Genomic DNA, 20,307 nt, shown 5'->3' with positions numbered 1-20,307 from the left:
CATTTTCTCTGAAGAAGACAACAGTTAATAAAAGATACCAAAAAAATCAAAGTACTGTAAATTACAGTACACAAGTACAGAGAAGAAAATGCTTTTGCTGGACCATATTTTACATTAGTGTGTAACATTTTACAGTAATCAATAAAATGTATTTCTCTAAAAGGCTCCTATTGTATATGGGTTTGCAATCACATAAAAGTTATATACTGTAATTCATCAACACAGCTTGTTTCTCTTCCCACCTTGTTTCCCAGGAAGAAATCTGGAGCACTCCAGTAGTAAGCAGAGCCAAGGTTGTCCACAACATCTGCATGGTGGACACTCAGATACTGAGGTGTCTCCCTGTGAATAGGCCACACCCTCCGACCTGAATCTCCACTCAGGTACCAGCCAGTCAGCGTGCTCTCCTGTGCAACAGAAAAAAAAAAAACCTTGATTTTTAAGTTCTCTAATAAAACGGTAAAAATAGATTGGGACACCGTCCCCAGGGGTCGGCGACCTATAACATTCAAAGAGCCATTTTGACCCGGTTCCCACGGCTAAGACCACACCAGGAGAATGGAATCTGTAGATAGAATCTGTAGGGTGTTAGCAGCTGAATAAATTGCTTACAGCAGCTTATGTTAGCCTAGGTTGTACCATAATTTTTTCAGTAAAAGAAGCAAGCAGACCGAACCAACGTCTGAATCCATCTGTGTTCACAGAGGCATTAAGATGAGAGTTGAGAGTTATACAGAGCGTTTGTATTGTTTATTTACCATTCTTATCTTATTTTGAGATCTGCTTTTAATCTGGAAGACCATGCTGTATTTCCTGTTTACGTTTGCCGTTCGCCATAAAGCTTTTAGCGGAGTTCGTGGTTACCCACGGTTTCAAGAAGAGAACTACCAGACAGAGCAAAAGTTTGAGTCCATCCTTGTTCACACACAGGGTCATTAAAATGACATTAATTTCAAGTTAGAATTCCTCAAGCGCTTTAGTTTTTAATGATCTGTTAGATCTTACTTTGAAAATGTGTGCTGTTAATCTGGAAGGCCGCACTATCTTTCAATTTCCTGTTTTTTTCCTTCCCGAAAGCTGATTTTACCTTCCTGGAGGTGCAGGTTGCAGACCCCTGGTTTAAAGCGAACCTCATTTGAAATTCAGCGACACACCGCATTTAATATTTTCATTGATTTCTACTTATGAATCAACCATATGAATTATAATTAATCAAATGCAAATTAGTCCTTGATAAAGGTACTAATACCATGAAGTGCCTATAAGAGGCGATGTTTTTTTTTCTAGCACTGAGTTCTGTATCGAATTGAAACGGTGTTTAAAAATTGTGCGCGTCTGTCACATGTCATGTGTGTGTTTGTGTGTGTAAGGAACACCTCAGACACACATCTGTCATGCAATTAACCTGACCTTGGCTTACCCTTTTGAACAGGCATGCACACAGACACACACACTATCAGTGTCTAAATCAAAACTGTCATTCTGTCAACGTCCCCTCACCCCATCCCCCCGCCTGTCAATCAAAAAAAGTGTTTTCCTCTTTTTGACTCTCATCTTCTCTTTTATTGACGATGTCTCTTCTTAGGCACTCTTGCACAATTTACAAAGAGCAATATTTTGCTTTGAGGATTGAAATTAAAAACATTATATCTCTACCTGGATTCGTCTCGATCAGGTGTTTTCCTTTGTGATTGTTTATATACTAATCGGGTGGAACAATGACATTTAACTTGGTTTTACCCAAATCATACATCCAGGAGAAATAGCCTGCAAAGCTGTTAAACTGATATCAATTCATTCGTTTCTGCGGTTCCTCTCTTTCTTCATGTTGCCTTCTGCTTTTTCCACTATAATAATAACCTCACTTATCTTACTTAGCAGCTGTCTGTGTCCGCACTTGGATTCTACAAAGACTGAACTGCAGTTAAATACCCTCTGCGGATTCTTCCGCCTCCTCCTCAGCTTTGAACAATGTTTGCTTGTGAAAGCCAGAAAGGCAGATAATCCTAATCATAGTTTGTGTGCCATTTCTTACATTCTGATAAACCCACGAGGAGGCGGAGCAGTGGCTCGCTACGCCCATGCAAGAGCATTTCTCGCAGCCGCGCGGATTGTCGAGCTGGAGATTGTAGAAACCTTGCTTGCAACGGCCGCAATTCTCTCCTTCAACATTCTCCTGTTGAAAAAAAATAAATAAAAAGACAATAATAAAAAGTGCCTTGTGAGTATAATAAATGAGATTATGAAATAGCCTATGAGTGTATCTCAAATATACAGATGGAAAGAGTAGCTCGTTACTAGCCAAACAGTAATATTGTTTTGTGATTATTAATAAATATTTGTCCCCCAAAAATAACCAATATAAAGTGTCAGACCTGTTTTCAAAAAGAAATAGGTATTAAATATTTGTCGACAGAAAAATCTGTCCTCCTTTGGGATCATAGTAGAGATGTGTTCATAAAAACAATTAACTCGACAGGTAACGAGAGGTGGCATCTGGGTTTTTACTATAATGTAACTGAATAACCTACTGAACTTAAAATCTGTTGAACTTTGATTTTCTTAAAACAATTAATGTAATCATTATTTTTAAAGGATTTTTGCATGCCTCTTTTTTTATTTAAAATGTCGAGTACTCCCATTCGAGAACCACTGAATTAGACAATAAAAAAGTCCGTGCTCATAAAGGGAATTTGGCCTGAGGAAAAGTACTACAGCCTTTAGCAAATAATCGGTTGGAGAGCGAATTTATCGAGGCCACCCACGAGTGGAGCCACTGCACTCTTAAGCTATAAACAGAAAAAAAATAACGTCCTCCATTTTCCCTGACTTTTTCTTTTCATTCTGTGCCTAACAGAAAAATGACATAATGGATAATCTTGCTAGCTATTAATTGTCCGTGTACGTGTTTATATGACCTTGCACACGCAGGGTGAAGTACACGGGTCACTGTTGCTGCTTCCCTCGACGCTGCAGTTACACGGCTGACAGTTTGGGTAGCCCGTGTAACCAATTGCACACCTAAAGACAAATGGATTTAATAACACAACCATTGAAGGTGATGACGAGTATTAAAAAAAGAAATCCATAAACGGTAGATCATGGGGTCAATTCTCCTGATAGTGGCCTCCACTCAAAGTAGAATTGTTGCACGACTTCCGGTGGAGAACAAACAGCTGACCTTGCGAAGCGGGGGAAAAAAAAAAAAGCGTGCATGTGTGACACGCATCTCAGAGGGAACATTACACATAATTAACTGCCGATTGAGAGTCGGCCGTTAAAAATTAGTTGACGATGCTGCTTATTGTCTTGGCCTTAATTGTTAGCTGAATGGTTTACAGGAAGATTAACTGATTTAAGGTGACAGAGTAAATTAAAATATTTCCTCCTTGGGGGCGGCGCCAGTTTAGTAGCAAAATAGGGCAACAAAAGCCTATAAAAAGACAATACAAAGAAAAATAAATCAAATGCAGCTTTTAATGAGTGGGCGTCAAAGGTCGTCCCAAGTACAGTATATTGGTGAATCGGTGCAAGTTTTAATGAAAACTTTTAAGGCAATTTTCAAACACTAATTGAAACCGACAACAGCTGAAAGGTTCAGATCACCTGTCACAATGGGTGTGCGTCTCTGTGTGTGTATGGATGTGTGTGTGTTACCTGTCACATCGCAGGCCGCCAAACCCTTCCTTACAACGGCATGACCCCGGTGGCTGGGCTGTCAGTCAAACACACACAGATGCAGGCAGAAAAGAACACACACACACATTGTTAAAAACAAGCGTGCAAGGGCGAAGAGCTGTGCTTTCTTTCAAGTGTTTGCATGTTAGTCACATGAAATAAAAAATGAAATATGCTGCAGTTGAAAAATCTTGTTTTAGGGTTCAGATTTTTTTTTGCTTTTTTTGTGAAATTCAATATGATGTTTTGTGCAGTGCCAGCAACGTCTCTCTCACACCTCGCTCTCCCTTCATTGGGTTTTCTTTCTCTCGTCAGCTATTGTTGCTTTGATTTTTTTTTTTTTTTTTTTTTCCAATCTGCTCCCGACTTTTGTGCGTAGAGTTGTGCAAGGCGGCGACTTTGTTCAGATTGAAGTCACATGTCAAAAGATCGCATACGCATCGACTTTAGAACCACATCCACAAGTGGCCTGGTTCGCATTTGATAAGTGGCATTCACGGTGTCATCAAAAGATCGGATACCGGTTGGATTGGGGCAAAAACAGCGGAATTTCAGACTGCAGTGTGAATCTAGCCTAATTCCGTTTCTTTAGTGGGGAAAAAATGTCCTTAAATGTAAAGTTATGAAGTTTAACCAAAACTGTACAACCCTTGTACAATGTTTCGACCATTTTTGGTTCATTTTCTTCTACATCAGTCTTGCAGTATTTTAGCCAAACGATGCTATACTCCTGAAATTGTGATAATTAAACGGTTGAGCCATTATGAACTTTGACATGTCACCATCTGTGTGAAATTTCAGCTCCCTATAGTCTTCTTCTTTTGATGTTTTCCCTTAGATGTAAAAAAAAAAGGCATTTATGTAAAGATGAAATGACTGGACAAAATACTGCACGGAGGTTAAGCTGGGGAAAATTTTAAAAACATTAACTGGTATGTCAGAATCCTTGAATTTGGTTGACAGTTTTTTTGTTTTTTTTTAATGGCTGGCATTAGGAAAATTAATTGAACATTGCCTGTGTAAATAGATTTTGTAATCATTGAAAATACATAAACAAGATGGGGAAGAAGTCTATTCATCTACTTTTGGTTCGTTTTATTGCCTATTTTATTATTTGCTCGATTATGGAACGTAGCCTGGGTGGCTAAGTGAACAGAATTTCATTGTGTAATATTACTATGCATATGACAATAAAACTCTTGAAGCTCTTGAATCTTGAACTAACACGACTACAAAAGTCTTTCTGTCTCATGTAGACAAAAAATAATCTTGCTTACAAGGCGTCGCTTGACTTGAGTCCTCAATACATGTTTGTCCATCGGAACCATGCGAGTCACATGAGCAAGGGATGCACGGGTTGTCATCGTCAGCGTTCACCTCAACAGGACAAAAAAAAACAATTAACATTTACTTCTAAACCCTAATGTTGAATTCCACTTGAAGCAACCTACTCCCGCAGGTCTGTAATAGCCGCTAACGCAGCTTTGACAGTTGATACCATCTGTGTTGTCACGGCATGAAATACACACTCCACCCCCTCGGTACTGGCCGTGGATGTCCTGGCTGAGTGATAGGTCTGCAACAGTCTGATTAAAGTAGCATTCTTCAGCCTTCCCATGGCAGTTACACTCTAAAAGCAAGGACAGACGCAAGGGTTGGACATATGACAATTTGTTACACATCATATGTTTGCTTGTAAACAATTCATTTGGTTCATAGTCAGCATCCCCCTGGTTCATTGTTCCAGGAAGCATGTGCATTTTTGACCCATTTTAAATAGAACATAAAGTACGTCTGAACGTAATACGTTAGCATTTTCTTTTTGCTTGTAATACATATGCAATATTGTTTTATTGGTCCTAGCAGGCTTCTGGAATGCTTACAAACAGTCAAGCACCATAAAAGGGAGTGTGAATGAGCTACAAATGATCATAGTCTCTTTTTTCTAATTACTTCACCCGCTTAGTGTGTAAGTGCTTTCTTTTAATCTACCACCGCAGTAGTTCTCAGATGATGGTCTATGAGGCCACTTCGGGGGTCAAATGAAATTTTAACATGATTTCTGTAGGTATCTTATTTGATGCTTTTCAATGCAATCTTAAGAGAGTGTTTATCTTTTCAAATTAAGAGTAAATTAATCACAATTTGAAGCTTTTTTTTTTTTAATCTATTTTAATAAGTTGCATTAATGAAATTTTCCGGCCAGTAATAAAATGCTGGATAAATTACGCAAAAGCACTACCAATGTATTTCCAAAGTTCATTAATTAAATTCAATAGGCATGGTCTGATAAGGGTTTATTTTCAAAGCTGTTAAAATGAACAAATATTCCAAAAACTTCTATGTGGGCATAAAGTTAGAGCACATAAAGAACCATGGTAGTTTTCAAGGTTTTAACATTATATGCTATTATTATACTATTATTCCTATCGATTTTAAAAAGATTCAGTCGTGAGTTGATCGTATGAAAATGTAACTGGGTCTATTTAGGCCTTGATTTCATAAGTAGTCTTTGTTTAATTTCTAAAGACATAAACGTTCACTTTCCGGAGAAAACTTTCTTTTTGAAGTACAAATGAGATTTTATGACCGTCGAACCGTTTTCTTGAGCTACGTAACTTACAGCATTTGATATTCGTTTTACTACTAGCGGTCCCACTGGGAGCGTAAAATAGGAAAAAAGCAAAGCAAGCAAAAAGTTGATGCATCAAATACATGACAAGTACAAAGCGTGTCAAATGTCTCAGAGTATGCAGATATGCAGTATATAATCGTGTACATTAGAAAAGTAATTTATTACCCAAGGATGTGACCCTACACCCACTCGCCTCACCCGCGCACATCTACGTGTAGTCGGCTTATACATTAATGCAAACATCACAGGCCTATGATTAGCAGGCTCGGACCCTCCTCCCACTGTTTCTGCATGCTCAATGAGGCCTACAGCACTCATCAGCGTTAGCTCGCGCATCGGCCTGATGGAATAATAGCAGGGAGGAGGAGAACGGTTTGATCTCAAGATCGATCCAGGGCCACGTTCCGGGTTTGATCTTGCGGTTGGCACCGCTGTTGTGCTAAGATGCTGGCGGGAATTACATCGCGCAACCGCATCTCCTGGACGTGGCATTCCCGTGGGCTGCCATTCAAACGGCTTGTCCTCCCCCAGCTTTTGATCACTTCTAACAAGGGTTGTAAAGGTTGTGACTTAATGCACTTGACTCATGCCGTGTTGTTTCCTTTAATATTGCCATCAGTCAGTGTTTCTCTTGCGCTTGTCTGATGAGCGTTTCATGCATCAGTGGTGTCAGATTTAGGCGTATGGCTGAAACCTTGCGTGGGGGAAGAAACAGGAGCCTTTCTTTCGTTGAACTCTGTTTTCATATAGCTACCAGCGGTTCTCAAATCTTTTCTCAGACGTAAGATCTGTGTTATTTCTGTCACAATTTCTGGAAAACAGGCATTTTCTTACCAGACTCTTTATTTCTCCCCAACATGGTGCTCGCGAGGAGTTGTTTACTGTATTTAGGTCACGGTAGTCCTTTTCAGCCCAATCACAAAGGTGTTTGTACCGGCGATAAGCAATAGTTCGTCCGCCATGTTTTCCGCTCGTAAAGAAATTACGAAAGGGATGGATTGCGGAAAATCTGGCTCGCAGAAGGGCATGGTTGCCGAAATAACGTCATTTTGACGCATGGAGCCACGAGGAGCTCGTGGATACGTCAAGCTTAAACCAACAGTTAGACAGGATAAAACAAAGATGAAAGATGGCTGAAGCAAAGTGAAAAACATTATGCAAGAAATTGTAAAAGTATGACAATGAATGCTTATTGTAGATCCGGCCATTTTTTCTTTCTTTTTGTATGTGGGCTAGGCGGATGGTTTTGTTTTTAACTTAAGTCCGATTGTAGATTGCACAACATTTTTTATGTTTACGTAACTTTCCTTTATCAATTTAAAATGCTCAAAGAGCTTAATTAGTTCAAAGGAGTGATTGTATTCTTTTTTCTGGGGGGGGGTTGTAGAACTTACGCTCACAAACATGTCGGGTGACGAAGGTTCCTGCCATCCAAGCTTGTTGGTGGTAACCAGGGCAACATCGATCGCAGCTCTCGCCGCATGTGTTGTGTTCACATTCACAGCTAAACTTCTGCATAACAACACAAGATCAAAGTATGTGATCAAAATACGTGTTGATTACACTCCACTTAAAATACTTTAAGGGCACATATTTCTGCTGGTTCTCTGTTTAATGAAATCTTAGCTACCGGAATCTGTTAAAGGCCTAAGAATGTCTGAAAAAATATATTTTTTTTTACAATGACTATTTTTCAGGTGGACTATAAAGCACACTTAAAATCCTTCAATTTTCTCTGAAATTAACACTAATCAAGTGTGACTTATGTATGGATGTCGACTTATGTCAGTTTGTCATCTTTAATTCCAATTCATTCCAGTTAGCTGTACTTTCACCGCATAGTTCGAAAAATACCTTATATGTCTACCAATGTTTAAATACAAAGTATTAGCAAAATCTCAATAGTTTTGAATCTAGAATTGAAGTTGATTTTTTTTTTTTGTTTCTTACACCAAATGTGCGGTAATGCGCCTATAATACGGTGCACCAGTGTGCACCATATATGGACATTTCTCCACCACCTGCTCCGTTACTGTTTCTCATAATATTGTGTGCCTCGTGCCAAAAATATATTTTCTTATTGGCAAAGGAGGTAGAATTTAGTTCATCAGTGAGACCAAATGTGGTTCCTAGCCCAATTAAGCACTTTACACAGCATCATATTGCAGTACATAAGAAGATCAGATGGCGGCCATTTTCCCTGTACTGGAGTAAACATGTTTCATCAACACATACAAATAAAGACAATACTATATTTTTTCCTTTAAAATGATCCAAAAACATGATTTAATCAAAAAAGAATCCAGCCGTTACAGGCTGACTGATATTTTTGCAGTACATTGAGCTCTTCACCACGGTCAACCATCCTTGCGGTTATGTCCTGGACAGATGTTCAGAGGGCAGATACGATGGAGACCTGTGAGCTGATTTGTTGCTGATTGTCCACCGAACATCTGTTCGGATGCGCGCTCAGCACAAAAGCCGCCCCAAGCCAAGAACCGAAGCGTTTTGTCTCAGATAAAAGCACGGGGGGCGTCATGCTCAACCGACTCGTGCCAAAATAACCAAACTTGGCCCGCGATGAGCTATTGTACTCTGTTCAATCTGGCAGCCTCTCTTCATCAACCAATTTACACAAAGTACTAAATTGAATTACTAAGCCTCCAAATTGGCAGATGTCTTTCATTGGAGTATTGCGCTCAAACTGTTATGATTTCTTTCCTCTCAGGGAAGTGCGGCTGATAATGCGAAAAGGGAAACAAGATTTTTTATTGCTGTCCCTTGTGTATACATTATTGTTTGATAGGCCACTTACAAATTGTGGTAATTACCTTTTGCAGCCATATTTTTGAGCATTTAGTTGATTGTTGTTCCGCCACATCAAACTCCTTTTCATTCTGTTTAGGTCTGGATTCAGATACTATATGTTGAGATTTTCACAACGAATACTACTCAGTTTGAGCTTAACCCCTGCGCGATATTTTCTTCCACATCATTCTCGCAGTATTTAAGCTAAGGGCTGGCACACTCCAGTTAGTGTAATAACAGTGGTTGTGACATGTCACCATCCGGGTGAAATTTCAGCTCCCTGGTGTCCTCTTTCAATGCTTTCCTTTTGATGCATTGGATAAAATACCGCACAAGGGTTAAGCTCAGTTCAACCAAATGTTATTATGTATAAAACAGTCCAATTTTGAGATTCTCTTGTACAAATGACGCATTGGGTCCTTTCTTGAGCCATACTTTTACATTATTTTCAACCGAACTGTTTTTGGAGCGTTCCAAGAGAAGACAGGGGATGAATAAAAAAAATATATGATGGGGTGATAAAACAGAAAATACAGGCTATTAAAATAATATAACACACTGCAGTGATAATTAAATCATTTAAAGTCTTGAAATATCCTCTAATAACTGTGCTTGGAAAGGAATAATTCTCTCCATTTTATGTATAAATTAATCATAATTAATTATGAAGCTATGCTAATAATTTGAATATATGCATAGATTTTTTTTTCCCTATTAAACTTGGGGAAATTTATACATTGCTGTAATTTAAGGGAGATATCAGAATACAGCGGAGAAAAAGATCTGGCACTCTGTAAGCAAATGATATCATTGTAATTCAATGACATCAGCTTGAAAGCAAGTAACATAATTGTTACATCGGAGTAAAGCTGCTTTCAGCCTGAGGACACGTGCGGGACAAGAGGCCACAAATGCGTGAGGGTAAGCGCAGAAGATCAGGTGTCTGCTATCAAAAACTCTCAATTCACATGCCAGACAACACCTGCGTCCCCTGTAGGAAAAAGTTTGATATCTCGGCGGCACTTGAAAACCAAAGCCAGAGGCGACTTTTTTTTGCTTTTTCCTAGATCTTATTCTAAGAGTCTTTGTCATCTGAAATGTGACGGGTTTCTTAGTTTACCTTGGTAGCAATGTTGAGTGGACAGGCCTTTGCATGACCATAACAGATGCACATCCCTCCAACGGAAATGTCTTTTATGGAATAGTAGTACTGAGGAGAAACAACAGAAGGAGCATTTATGAGCATAAAAGATTCAAGTGTTTTATTGTCATATGAAATTTGGATTCTGTTCATTTGGCCAAACCAGCAATTTCTTTTAATGCATGTTATGCAGACAAAAGAAAAAAATAATGGTTTGATATCAACAGATCGATTATTAAAACAATTGTTTGTTGCTGCCCTAATTTGAACATTAGTTTTATGGCGGAAAAAAATCCTTATTGGCTAGTAATTCATTGATTCTGATTGTTAGGAATTAAAATCGCTTAGGGAAATGTGTTTCCATGCAAGCGGGATGAAACAAACAAATAAAAAAAACTGCACAAGGTGTCATCGCCCTCACCCGTCTCGTCACGATGGGATCGATATCTTTGGGGTCACGCAGAGTCAGCGTCATGAGGTCCGCGTTGAGCGTTCTTATTCTCTGAAACACCAGCCTGATGTAGCGGGCAGAGGTAAAGTTGAGCAGGGTCGGGGAAGGGTCATCCGCACTGGGGCGACCATTGATTAAAGAAGTGTGGATCTATAGGAAGGGAAGACGGATAAATAGTGACATTGAACAACTGAATGAAATAAACATTAAAGGTGCATCCAGTCTTTTACTCTGACTGATAGTGGCAGAGGTGAGAAGCCTCTTGGGTAACAAATTGGCAGGAGGAAAAAGGACGGTCACATCAAAACACACACAAACACAGATGCTTTTGAACCACATCAACTCTTTCAGCGCCATGGAATTCTCCTTTTTTCAAAATAGTAATAACAATAATAAATAGTCATTCTAATCAAATACGATTTTTATGTAGGGTAGCTGACACCCTTGACTATTGCTTAACTAATAAAAGCTAACTGAGCACTGTAGTGGCAACTATTGGATGGCAGTCTTTCCACACATACCATATCGGTATTACGTAATAGTTGGTTAGCCATGGGTCCCAAGGTTGATAGTAAAGTTAAAGGGAGAAGGAAGAAGATGATTACTATGGAAACGAAGCTGGGGATAATCATGAAATACAAAGAAGCTTGGCTAGGGATTATGGCCGTAAATAGCTCTACTCAGCCATTCAAAAGTAAATAAAATTATGTTATGATGTTATTTAATTGCATACATGTATATTATATATAAGTAGTACTTACTATACTACCAGTTGCCAGTTTTTAATACGTACGTACAGTTTTGATGTTTTTACCGGGGGATTTATACACATTAGCTAATTACTATAGGTTTCTATTGCCCACCATACGACAATTTTGCCTTCCGATCCCAAACCCAGAACGGATTAATTTCATATGGCGGGGGTCCACTGTATTCAAAATGTAATTGTCAATTGAATTTTTTGTTTTTATTTAAATGTTTGAAAAAAAAAATACTTTGTGGTTGCACTTCAAGTGAAAGTAATTACTAATTAATAAATTTGAGAGCAGTATATAAGTGGTATCAACCTTTACATAATTCAGTATGTACATGGAATAAGACGATATTGATGTCCGGTAAGCGTAATGTCAACAAGCAGCCACACAGTAAGAGAGAAAAACTTCTGTCAGCCCGTCTCATTAATGTGGCCAAAAGCAACTTGGCATCTGCCAAAAAGTCGTCAATTGTGCCAAAAATCTGTGTTTTTGTGCGTGTGTGTGTGTGTGTGTGTGTGTGTGGGGGGGGGGTTTGTACTTGATGGGTGCAAGCTGCACACTTGGGAGTAACGAAGGAGATGGCAGTGTAGGTGTGAATGTGTTATGAGTGACACTGTGCGTGTGTGTGTGTTTGTGTGCGTGTGTGAGACACATCGCCTCTGACTCATTATAGTTGCACTGTGATCAGACGGCTTGGGAGCTGTCAACCACAAGCGCGCATGCACACACTCGGCGCATTCAGACTCCTCCGTTACTTGAAGCTCTTGACATCTCCTCGCTCACACACCCTCCAGTGCTCTCCCACAGGACACACTCACACACACACAAACATATACAGGATAAACACACTAGCAAAACACACAAACACTCGGGCGCCCATGGGGAAATGTGCACACATATCCAGACAGGCGACTACAATTAGAGGTGTGTGTTTGTGTGTATGCTGAAGCCTTCAGTTCATTAATGTCAGTAAAGACTGCTATTCCACTTTTAGCATGCACACATTTAATTGTAGCAAGATGACAGTAAACACTTTTTTACTTTTAAACTTTTATTGATTTGCTGATCATCTTACTTGGGATATTCTAATAATAATCAACTGATGATCGATTATGAAAATCATTGCAGCCCCAAATAGTCCACGTAAGCATGTTCAAATCTAACATTGCCTTAAATAATGACTGGTGTAATTAAGTGAATGACGCGATGCTAAGTTGCAAATGACAATTATGCTTCGAACCATTACGATTTTTAGGGTAACGACATTGAATTTACATGATACTTTTCTGAAATAGTCTCAAGGTTTAATAATTGATTTTTAATGGGTGTTAGCATGGGACCTTTTAAAAGTATTGTGTTTATCAAGCTACCTTTTAAATTTATTTTAAAATCTTACAAAAGCCAACCCAACACCTTTGAAAACCACTGGTTTAGAAACTTAAAATTATGCAAATAATCGGAATTTCAGCCTCTTGATATCATTCCAATCTTTCTTGTGTAGTGAGATCACTGCGAGGGAAGAATGCCCTTCGCTGTTTCTTCCCCCACCCGCCGAAAACTATGCCAACTTCAAGCACTCGTCAATGAAAGGAAACAACTCAAGCCGTATTTTCCTTTTCATAATGCATCAATGTCCATTGACAAAAAGGAAGCACGTTGTCGACAACAGAGAGACGATTAATTTTATTCAAAAACATTTATGTGAAAAAAATCTGTCCGTTATAAGTCGACCCCCCCTAATATGTGGGTTAGAAATGAAAATACAAATCCCGTCTTGTTCTTGGAGAAATACGGTACTCCATTCATGAAACATCACCTGTTATTCTTCAGCAAACCCATAAATTACACATCAATAATCCAAACAAGACAGTTAAACAAAACAGAACTACAAAAGGCTTATAGAATCTGAAATATGTTTTGAAGCAGTAGCGCGGCTTTGTCGTAATAATAATGTACTTCGCTGCCCATTTATCACCGCAAACCTTTCATGAGTAACCTTGGTGAGTTGCCTTGGATGGCGAAACTTCATTCCCTTAAAATGATTACTATATTGTGTGCCGTAATCCTGTGTGCGCGAATGTAATAACTTGTAGCACAAGATAAGAAAAACATTGACGGAAAAAATATGGTCTTCGGGGTCGAAGCAGCTTTGAGGGCAGGAAAAAGTAAATATAAAACATATGGACAGCAATGTGCGTAGTGTTTTCGCAGTGAGCAGATCTGCCAGTAACAATATTGCGTGAAGCCATTTTTACACCAAGAGATACAATTCAATTCAGCTCCCCACAATATGGTTTGAAACGGGAGACCCGGATCTGCAAGGGTCAGATGCATAGGCGGGATGTCAATAGCTGTCAGCTATTCCTCGCTTCGGATTTCTATACCGAATTCTTTCATGCGATCGTAATTTTTTTTTGTTGTTTTCGTTGCTTGATAGGTCCTTTGTTTCCACCTGTGCTCGTCAATCTTGTCTTTTTCAATCATCTCCCTCAGCTTCATACCCAATTTTGGTGTTAATATTACAAATGTTTGGACTTGAATGTATTTTTGGTTTACCTTTTTGCTCTTTCTTAAATACATTATTTGAAGAAGATTCCTGGCTTGTGTCGCTCTGCCTGTGTGTATTCACATCCCAACTCAATATGTTTTGACTTTGATACGATACCAATATTGCAGCCTACAGTGCTATCTCTGACTAATATCGAGCTGGTATCAGCAGGAACAAAACGCACTTGATAATACTCACCAATAAGCATCATACGTAGGTATGAGTAAAAAGTGCAATTCAAATTTAAAATCTGCGTGCTAAATCCAGACGTTGTTAGATTGAAGATCAGGAGCGGAGCCTGGAATGGACTGTTTGTATATAAGCGAGATTTTGGAAGCAGATCGTCGTCAAATGCTGTTTTGTCAGCTGATATCGGATTGATATCTAATAGGGTTAAACGTGAATGGTCACATCTCTCATTCGGATAAAAGACAAAAGCAGATAATAAGATAAAAATTTTGAAGGAGACGCTCGTTATATGCCAGTAGTCTTATTGAGTCCATTTTGGCAGGATTACAAATCATTTGTGGCCCTTTTGTTGCTGTACCAACCTTTTGGTACACAATCAGTAAGAATAGTATCTGCCAATCAGAAAAACATAATGTTACCTCTCCATTCTCCAAAGGGTGGATTTTAGAATAAAAAGACGTGCAGATAACTTCATCATCTCTCGTATACGATGGAGGTCCTGTCCTTGGATTCATGTTGAACCTGGTCAGGCATTCCGTATCGGTGAGAGCGAAGAACTGCCAGGGTTCAAAGGTCTCGCCATCTATTGAACGCTCCAAGATCCAGTTACCTGCAAAGAGAATTATTTGAGTAAAAAAATCGCCCTGTTATGCATGTTAACTGAAATATGACCTACGCATTTTTATCAATGCATATTCTGATGTTTCATTGTATTCTCAAACCAATGAGGGAATCTGCAGAAAACAGCAAAAATGCCCTTTTAATAGCATTCTTGTATTTTTTTTCCCTTTTTGCTTCTTGCGCAGCTTCTTGTGTACCGTATGCGGTGCAGATTGCATGTCATAATCAAAGTAATGTGGCTGGCTGTTTAAATAGTAATGATGTAGCGGAGCGCTTACCCGGGCGAGGCGAGTTGGCAGCCTTAATGATCACATAGGCTATCTGGAAAACCTGACAATATAAGAAAGATTAATGAGTGGAACTGACACATTCAAACTGGAGTGTATTTTAAGTACACTTGTTTACAGTACATATGGATGCTGATGATGCCTCTAGGTGAATAAATCACTCGAGAAAATAAGATCCCGGCATTTCTACACTTTATAAAACCCAGCACTTAAGAGTATGATCATTTCTCAAAGGTCTACTGGTGTTGGAGGGGCTCTCTTGGATGAGATATAGTTGGATTTCTCCCTCCAGTGTAGATCCCCATAATCCTATTAAATGAAAGCATCCTTTAAGTGTGTTAAAGGTCGAAAAGCACTTATTGAAGTGCGCCCATAAATACGGTCACTCAATGTTGTAAACAGCCTAAGTAGGCTAATACACAAGTCTCAAGTCAATTCAGTGCCAGTCTCATCTTTTCGATGCAAACGGCAGTGTCACATTGCATTGTGGGTAAGCTAGAACACAACATGTCCAAGTAAGATGATAGCAGTTACTCGTAGCGCTAACAAAAGAGTGACTTTTGCATGTATTCATAGCAAAAAAGTTGCAGTGCGTGATACATCAAGATTCAGGAAAATGATTGATTTTGAGGTCTTTGAATTAGCATAGCATCAATAAAGCAACAACTGAAACAGTCTAGCGCAAAAAGTCAAAACTGATTAACTAGTCGGACTAGTTTGCATTTTTACGTTTTGCATTTCAGATTTACATTCTTTCAAAACAGACAATCTGTCTGTGATGTCCTGTTTGAATATTTAGACTCCTAGTTTGGGCAGGAGCATTTGATTTGATTCAACTACTACATACTTTTGATGAAAAGAAATCTCCCAGAAAGTTTGCTAATAAAATGACTCTAATGATTTTTATTTTTGCACTTTTTGGCTACCATCACGATACTGTAAGGAAAAATGGAACTAAATGTCTTGTGGCTAGAAGAAATGTAATTGAGGTTTTCTTTTTTTTTTTTTTTTTTGTGCTTTCAAGAGATTAATTACAATCCGTCATTAATTGATCTAATTAATCTCTTTTTAATGTTCTGAGGAAAAACTTGTTTTTTTTTTTCATTTAGATAAATGGTATTTCTTTGATAGGTAAAATTCTTAGAGAAAAACAAATTAAAAGTACTTGTTATCGGCACCAATATTTGATCTATACTAAAATCTCAAGTATCGATCAATAATGATTGAAATGTTCTGATAAATTGACACATTACTGAATATTAAAACCTTGACAAAAAAAAAAACTGATTTTGAGTACAGTAGGTTATTCAATTTAATTAATTTTAAAAGCCTGGTTCTCCCCCATACTAGAATGGTTCGACCCAACTTGTCATGTGCCACCTCTTGTTACCTGTCAAGTTTTTTTTTTTCTTCATTTCTCCTATGATCCCTGAAGAGGAAACTTAACGTTGAATATTTTTCTGTGGACAAATATTTATTTCTAATTATTTATTTTTGAGAACAGGTCTGACACTTCTTGTTGATTATTTTTTGTGAACAAATATTTATTAATAATGAAGTTAATTATTTATTTTTGTGAACATATCTCATCGATTATTTTTGTGGAAAAACATTCATTAAGTATTTATTTCTTCTATGATCCAAAAGACGACATTTTAGGTTAATGATTTTTTTTCCAACCCATAAATGCATTTGCACTGGTTAAGGGGTACTTGGCTGAAAAGATATTTTGCAAAAAAAAAAAAAAAGGTTGAGAACCACTGTTGTAGATAACAAAAGCTGCAGGTTTGAATTCACAAAAAGGTAAACAACATGGACTCTTTGGGGGAAAAAAAAAAAACTTTTTTATTCCTTATTTTGTTAACTTTTCAAAAAACATCCCACATCTGGATGCTCTTATTAAAACGACAAAAGAAGCTCCCAGATGAAATCATCTGTTCTTGTTTTTTCTTCCCCACGATGCTACAAAAGCAAACTACTATCAAAGGAATAGTCATCACTGACAACAACAAATTTGCTCATATTTACATGACAGTCCAGCAAAGGAGTCACACAGCACTCAAAACATTTGATTCCAGTCCTTATCCTAGGGCAAAAAAACCGACGCCCGCTTGAACATTTAAGCTTTCAATCCAAATAAGATCCGTGAAGGCTTTGTTTTGTTTGACCATTTAAGGCCTGTGTCCAGTATACTCGGTCAGGTTGCCATTAAATGGACTGCGAGGAATTCATGTTGTCTCCGTGATCTTTGGACAAACAATTTAGCGGCGACAGCTGCTGTTTAAATATCACTTATCGGCACATGCTCCAATCTTTGTTGGCTCGAGGAAATTAATCGTAAAAAAAAGCAAAAGAGCAGGTGAGAGAGTTAATTGAGAACGGGAAAAGTCATTTACACCCAGCCAGTTCTCGGGATGCTAACATAAAAACAAGAGAGAAGCTGACAGGTGCATATGCCGTAAGACAGAGCCTAAAAATTTACTGTCACTGGAAATGTGTTAGTATCTCGCCGGACTAATAAAAATGTTTTTGGCCTACTTCTTAATCGCGTGACACATCCAGTTTCCTTGCTTGTCAAACTTACAGGCATGAACATTCACTTCTTATTGTCTTGTTTATGCATGGGAGTAGTCTGAATACTGTTTATAACAGTATGTTTAAAATAATTAAATAAAATAGGGCTCTCTTCATAAAAAATACATCTCAATTGTTTTCCACATCTGCTTTAATATGAGGAGGTAAAGACAACAATCTTTGTCGGCGTGCATACTCAAAGATGTTAAAAAAAAAAAAGTACGTGCCAACGCAGCGAGCTTGGTGGGAATTTGGCCTGAAGCTTTGAAATAGTCTATTGCATACAACAACAGATGCTGCAATCTCTCACGCGTTTTTGTTTTTGGCCTGAGTTGCTGTCAAAGGCACCCCCGTGCTCTACAAAAAGTTTTACATTTTCATTCAATTATAAACTTCTGTCAAAGTCCTTGTAAGGATATACAACTTTTATGGAACTCACAACACAATTATAAGACATTAATGTAATGCTGAAATGGTTTACAGTAATAGTAAATTAAAAGCCTTCCTGCAACATTTAGTTCTTGGATTGAAGAATTTTGTCAACTACAAGTCCTATGATGTATAGTAAGAACTTTGCATTATGGGAGTCAGGCTAAGCCTCTCAATGAAGCCATTGAAAGTCTTGCAAATTTCATAAGTTGTCCGCCAGCGCCCCCCAGGTGGTTTTGGGGTCTCAATACAAATTTCTCTATTGCACCCAGTTTGTGAGTTGCCGTTGAAAAGGTTAATGCAAAAATCGTTAGAAAAAAACATGATAAAACCTCTGTCCAAAATTTACAATATTTACGATTTTGAATGGCAGTAAATGAGCCGACATGGGCTAATATGTTATCCTCCGTTTTTTTTTCCTGTATGCTTTTCCTTTGAAATCACACGTCAAACCCTGTAAGCCAAAGATGGGTCAAAATTTCACCCAGGGGTTAAACCAATCACAATGCATTAAATCTAATGTTTCCTTTGTAAACAGGAAATGAGGTGAATTAGAATAGTTGATGAATGCATATTTCATTGACAATCAGAATTTTCAGCGTGAAATATAGTATATACAGAAGAAAGTAAGAAATACCATTTTGTGGGCGAGGGTGTGTGTTATATTCAGGAAGTGTAATCGTTAAAAGTGCTTTGACTGACAGCCGCTTTTAACAAGCTGATTGCTCTGAAAGCTTCTGCTCCCGGCGTGGCCCATATATCATTGGACCACACTCATAAAACTTCATGAAGAAACTTGCCTAATATTTTTCCCTAATAACTGCAATTTACCCGAATTGTGAAGTGGTCACTCCGGGGACATTTAATAGCAATTTCACAGCTTGCATATTCTTTTTTTAATACTGATGTTAATTGCCCCAGAATAAAAATGATTGCATTGCTACATAATGCTTAAAAGTCTTATGAAAGCACAACTAAGGCACAGACATGGCTGGGCAGGAACATTGAAACTACATTTGTTGCGGTATCATGTGATGAAGTTTTAGTTCTGTCTTGTTTGTCAGACAATGACAATGCGCACCATAACAGATGAAAAGTGTTCGTTAGAGGAGTAATCATAACTCAATTTAGCGATAGGTTGCCTCATGTTCCAATTAATTTGCTCTTGATTTGAAAAGAAAATGTTCCTGTCGCGGCATTCAATTAGATTTGCCTGTTCAAATCTCACATATTCCCTCAAGTGTCTTTCTGTACCCCCATTTGAGAGCCTCTGTTATAGATCAATCCATCTATAGATATTACCAATATTGAGCACATAGTTGACCGCAGCCTTCCAGGACCAAGATCCAAAATGTTGCTTATTACTTAAAAAGGAGTGGGAATCCAAATTGGACGTCGCCAGGGTTGGCTCAGCAGGTGGTAGGCAAGAAAAAATGTCTCAAGCATTAAAAAGCTTTTAAAGAATCCGCGCGGCAAATGGAGCAAAATGATGATTGTCGTCAACCGCCAAGCCTGCAGTCAAGTGTTATAATCGATCTTCAACCAGTTCTATCTGGTGCTCTATGGAAGCTTGGCTGGGACAAAGGGGGGGGATAAAGGGTCACTGCACTGGATGGTCACCAAATCAGAGCACCATGACCTAATTTTAGAACGTCAGAACGTGTTGAAAATACCTACTAATTGACAATTCTAAAGTTTGAAGCGAATGTTAAAAATGTATGATAAGTAGTATAACTATCATCCTCATGTATATAGTTTTTCTACTCCATCTACTCTATAATATGTTCAGAATGTGAGTCTATTCATTTATTAGTGCTTCATTATTACTATCCTTATTGCTCTATTTCTGTTTTATTGCCTGCTTTATTATTTGCTCGATTGTGGAATGCAGTTTGCTCTGAGAAGTGAACAGAATAAGAATTTTATTGTATAGTATTACTATAAAACTCTTGATTCTTAAAAATCGAGTATAAATATAAATGTCAGTGTGCTTGTTTTTTACCTGTTTCAGGTCCAAAGTTATTGTCACATAGTGGTACTCCATTCCATTCTTTATCGATGGACTTTGCCACCAGCGGTTCGTTCCATCAATGGCGTATTCGATGGGGTGACGCTCTGCAGACATAGCAGTAATTTAACGTGGGAAATTCAAGACATATCTACCGTGATGAATTAGTGACCAATTTTTGTG

At 38.3% G+C, this 20,307-nt stretch overlaps 1 protein-coding gene across 1 annotated transcript in view; it reads right to left on the bottom strand.

Annotated features, from left to right (window-relative positions):
• lama2 (laminin, alpha 2) overlaps nt 1-20,307 on the bottom strand; it is a 130,971-nt gene that overhangs the window by 84,631 nt on the left and 26,033 nt on the right. Inside the window, exons 3-14 of the mRNA XM_088403944.1 lie at nt 20,119-20,231; nt 15,105-15,156; nt 14,625-14,815; nt 10,684-10,863; nt 10,242-10,331; nt 7,708-7,825; nt 5,130-5,308; nt 4,956-5,055; nt 3,658-3,715; nt 2,919-3,021; nt 2,036-2,176; nt 243-407 (exon numbers count right to left, since the gene is read on the bottom strand). Of these exons, the coding sequence (XP_088260070.1) occupies nt 243-407; nt 2,036-2,176; nt 2,919-3,021; nt 3,658-3,715; nt 4,956-5,055; nt 5,130-5,308; nt 7,708-7,825; nt 10,242-10,331; nt 10,684-10,863; nt 14,625-14,815; nt 15,105-15,156; nt 20,119-20,231 (1,490 nt within the window). The remainder of the gene's footprint in view (nt 1-242; nt 408-2,035; nt 2,177-2,918; nt 3,022-3,657; nt 3,716-4,955; nt 5,056-5,129; nt 5,309-7,707; nt 7,826-10,241; nt 10,332-10,683; nt 10,864-14,624; nt 14,816-15,104; nt 15,157-20,118; nt 20,232-20,307) is intronic.

The sequence above is a fragment of the Hippichthys cyanospilos genome, chromosome 20 (genome assembly GCF_059441005.1).
Source record: "Hippichthys cyanospilos isolate Australia breed blue-spotted pipefish chromosome 20, RoL_Hcya_1.0, whole genome shotgun sequence".
Taxonomy (NCBI): Eukaryota; Metazoa; Chordata; class Actinopteri; order Syngnathiformes; family Syngnathidae; genus Hippichthys; species Hippichthys cyanospilos.
Note: the sequence above shows the minus strand (reverse complement) of the source record. Positions and strands in the feature narration are given on the sequence as shown.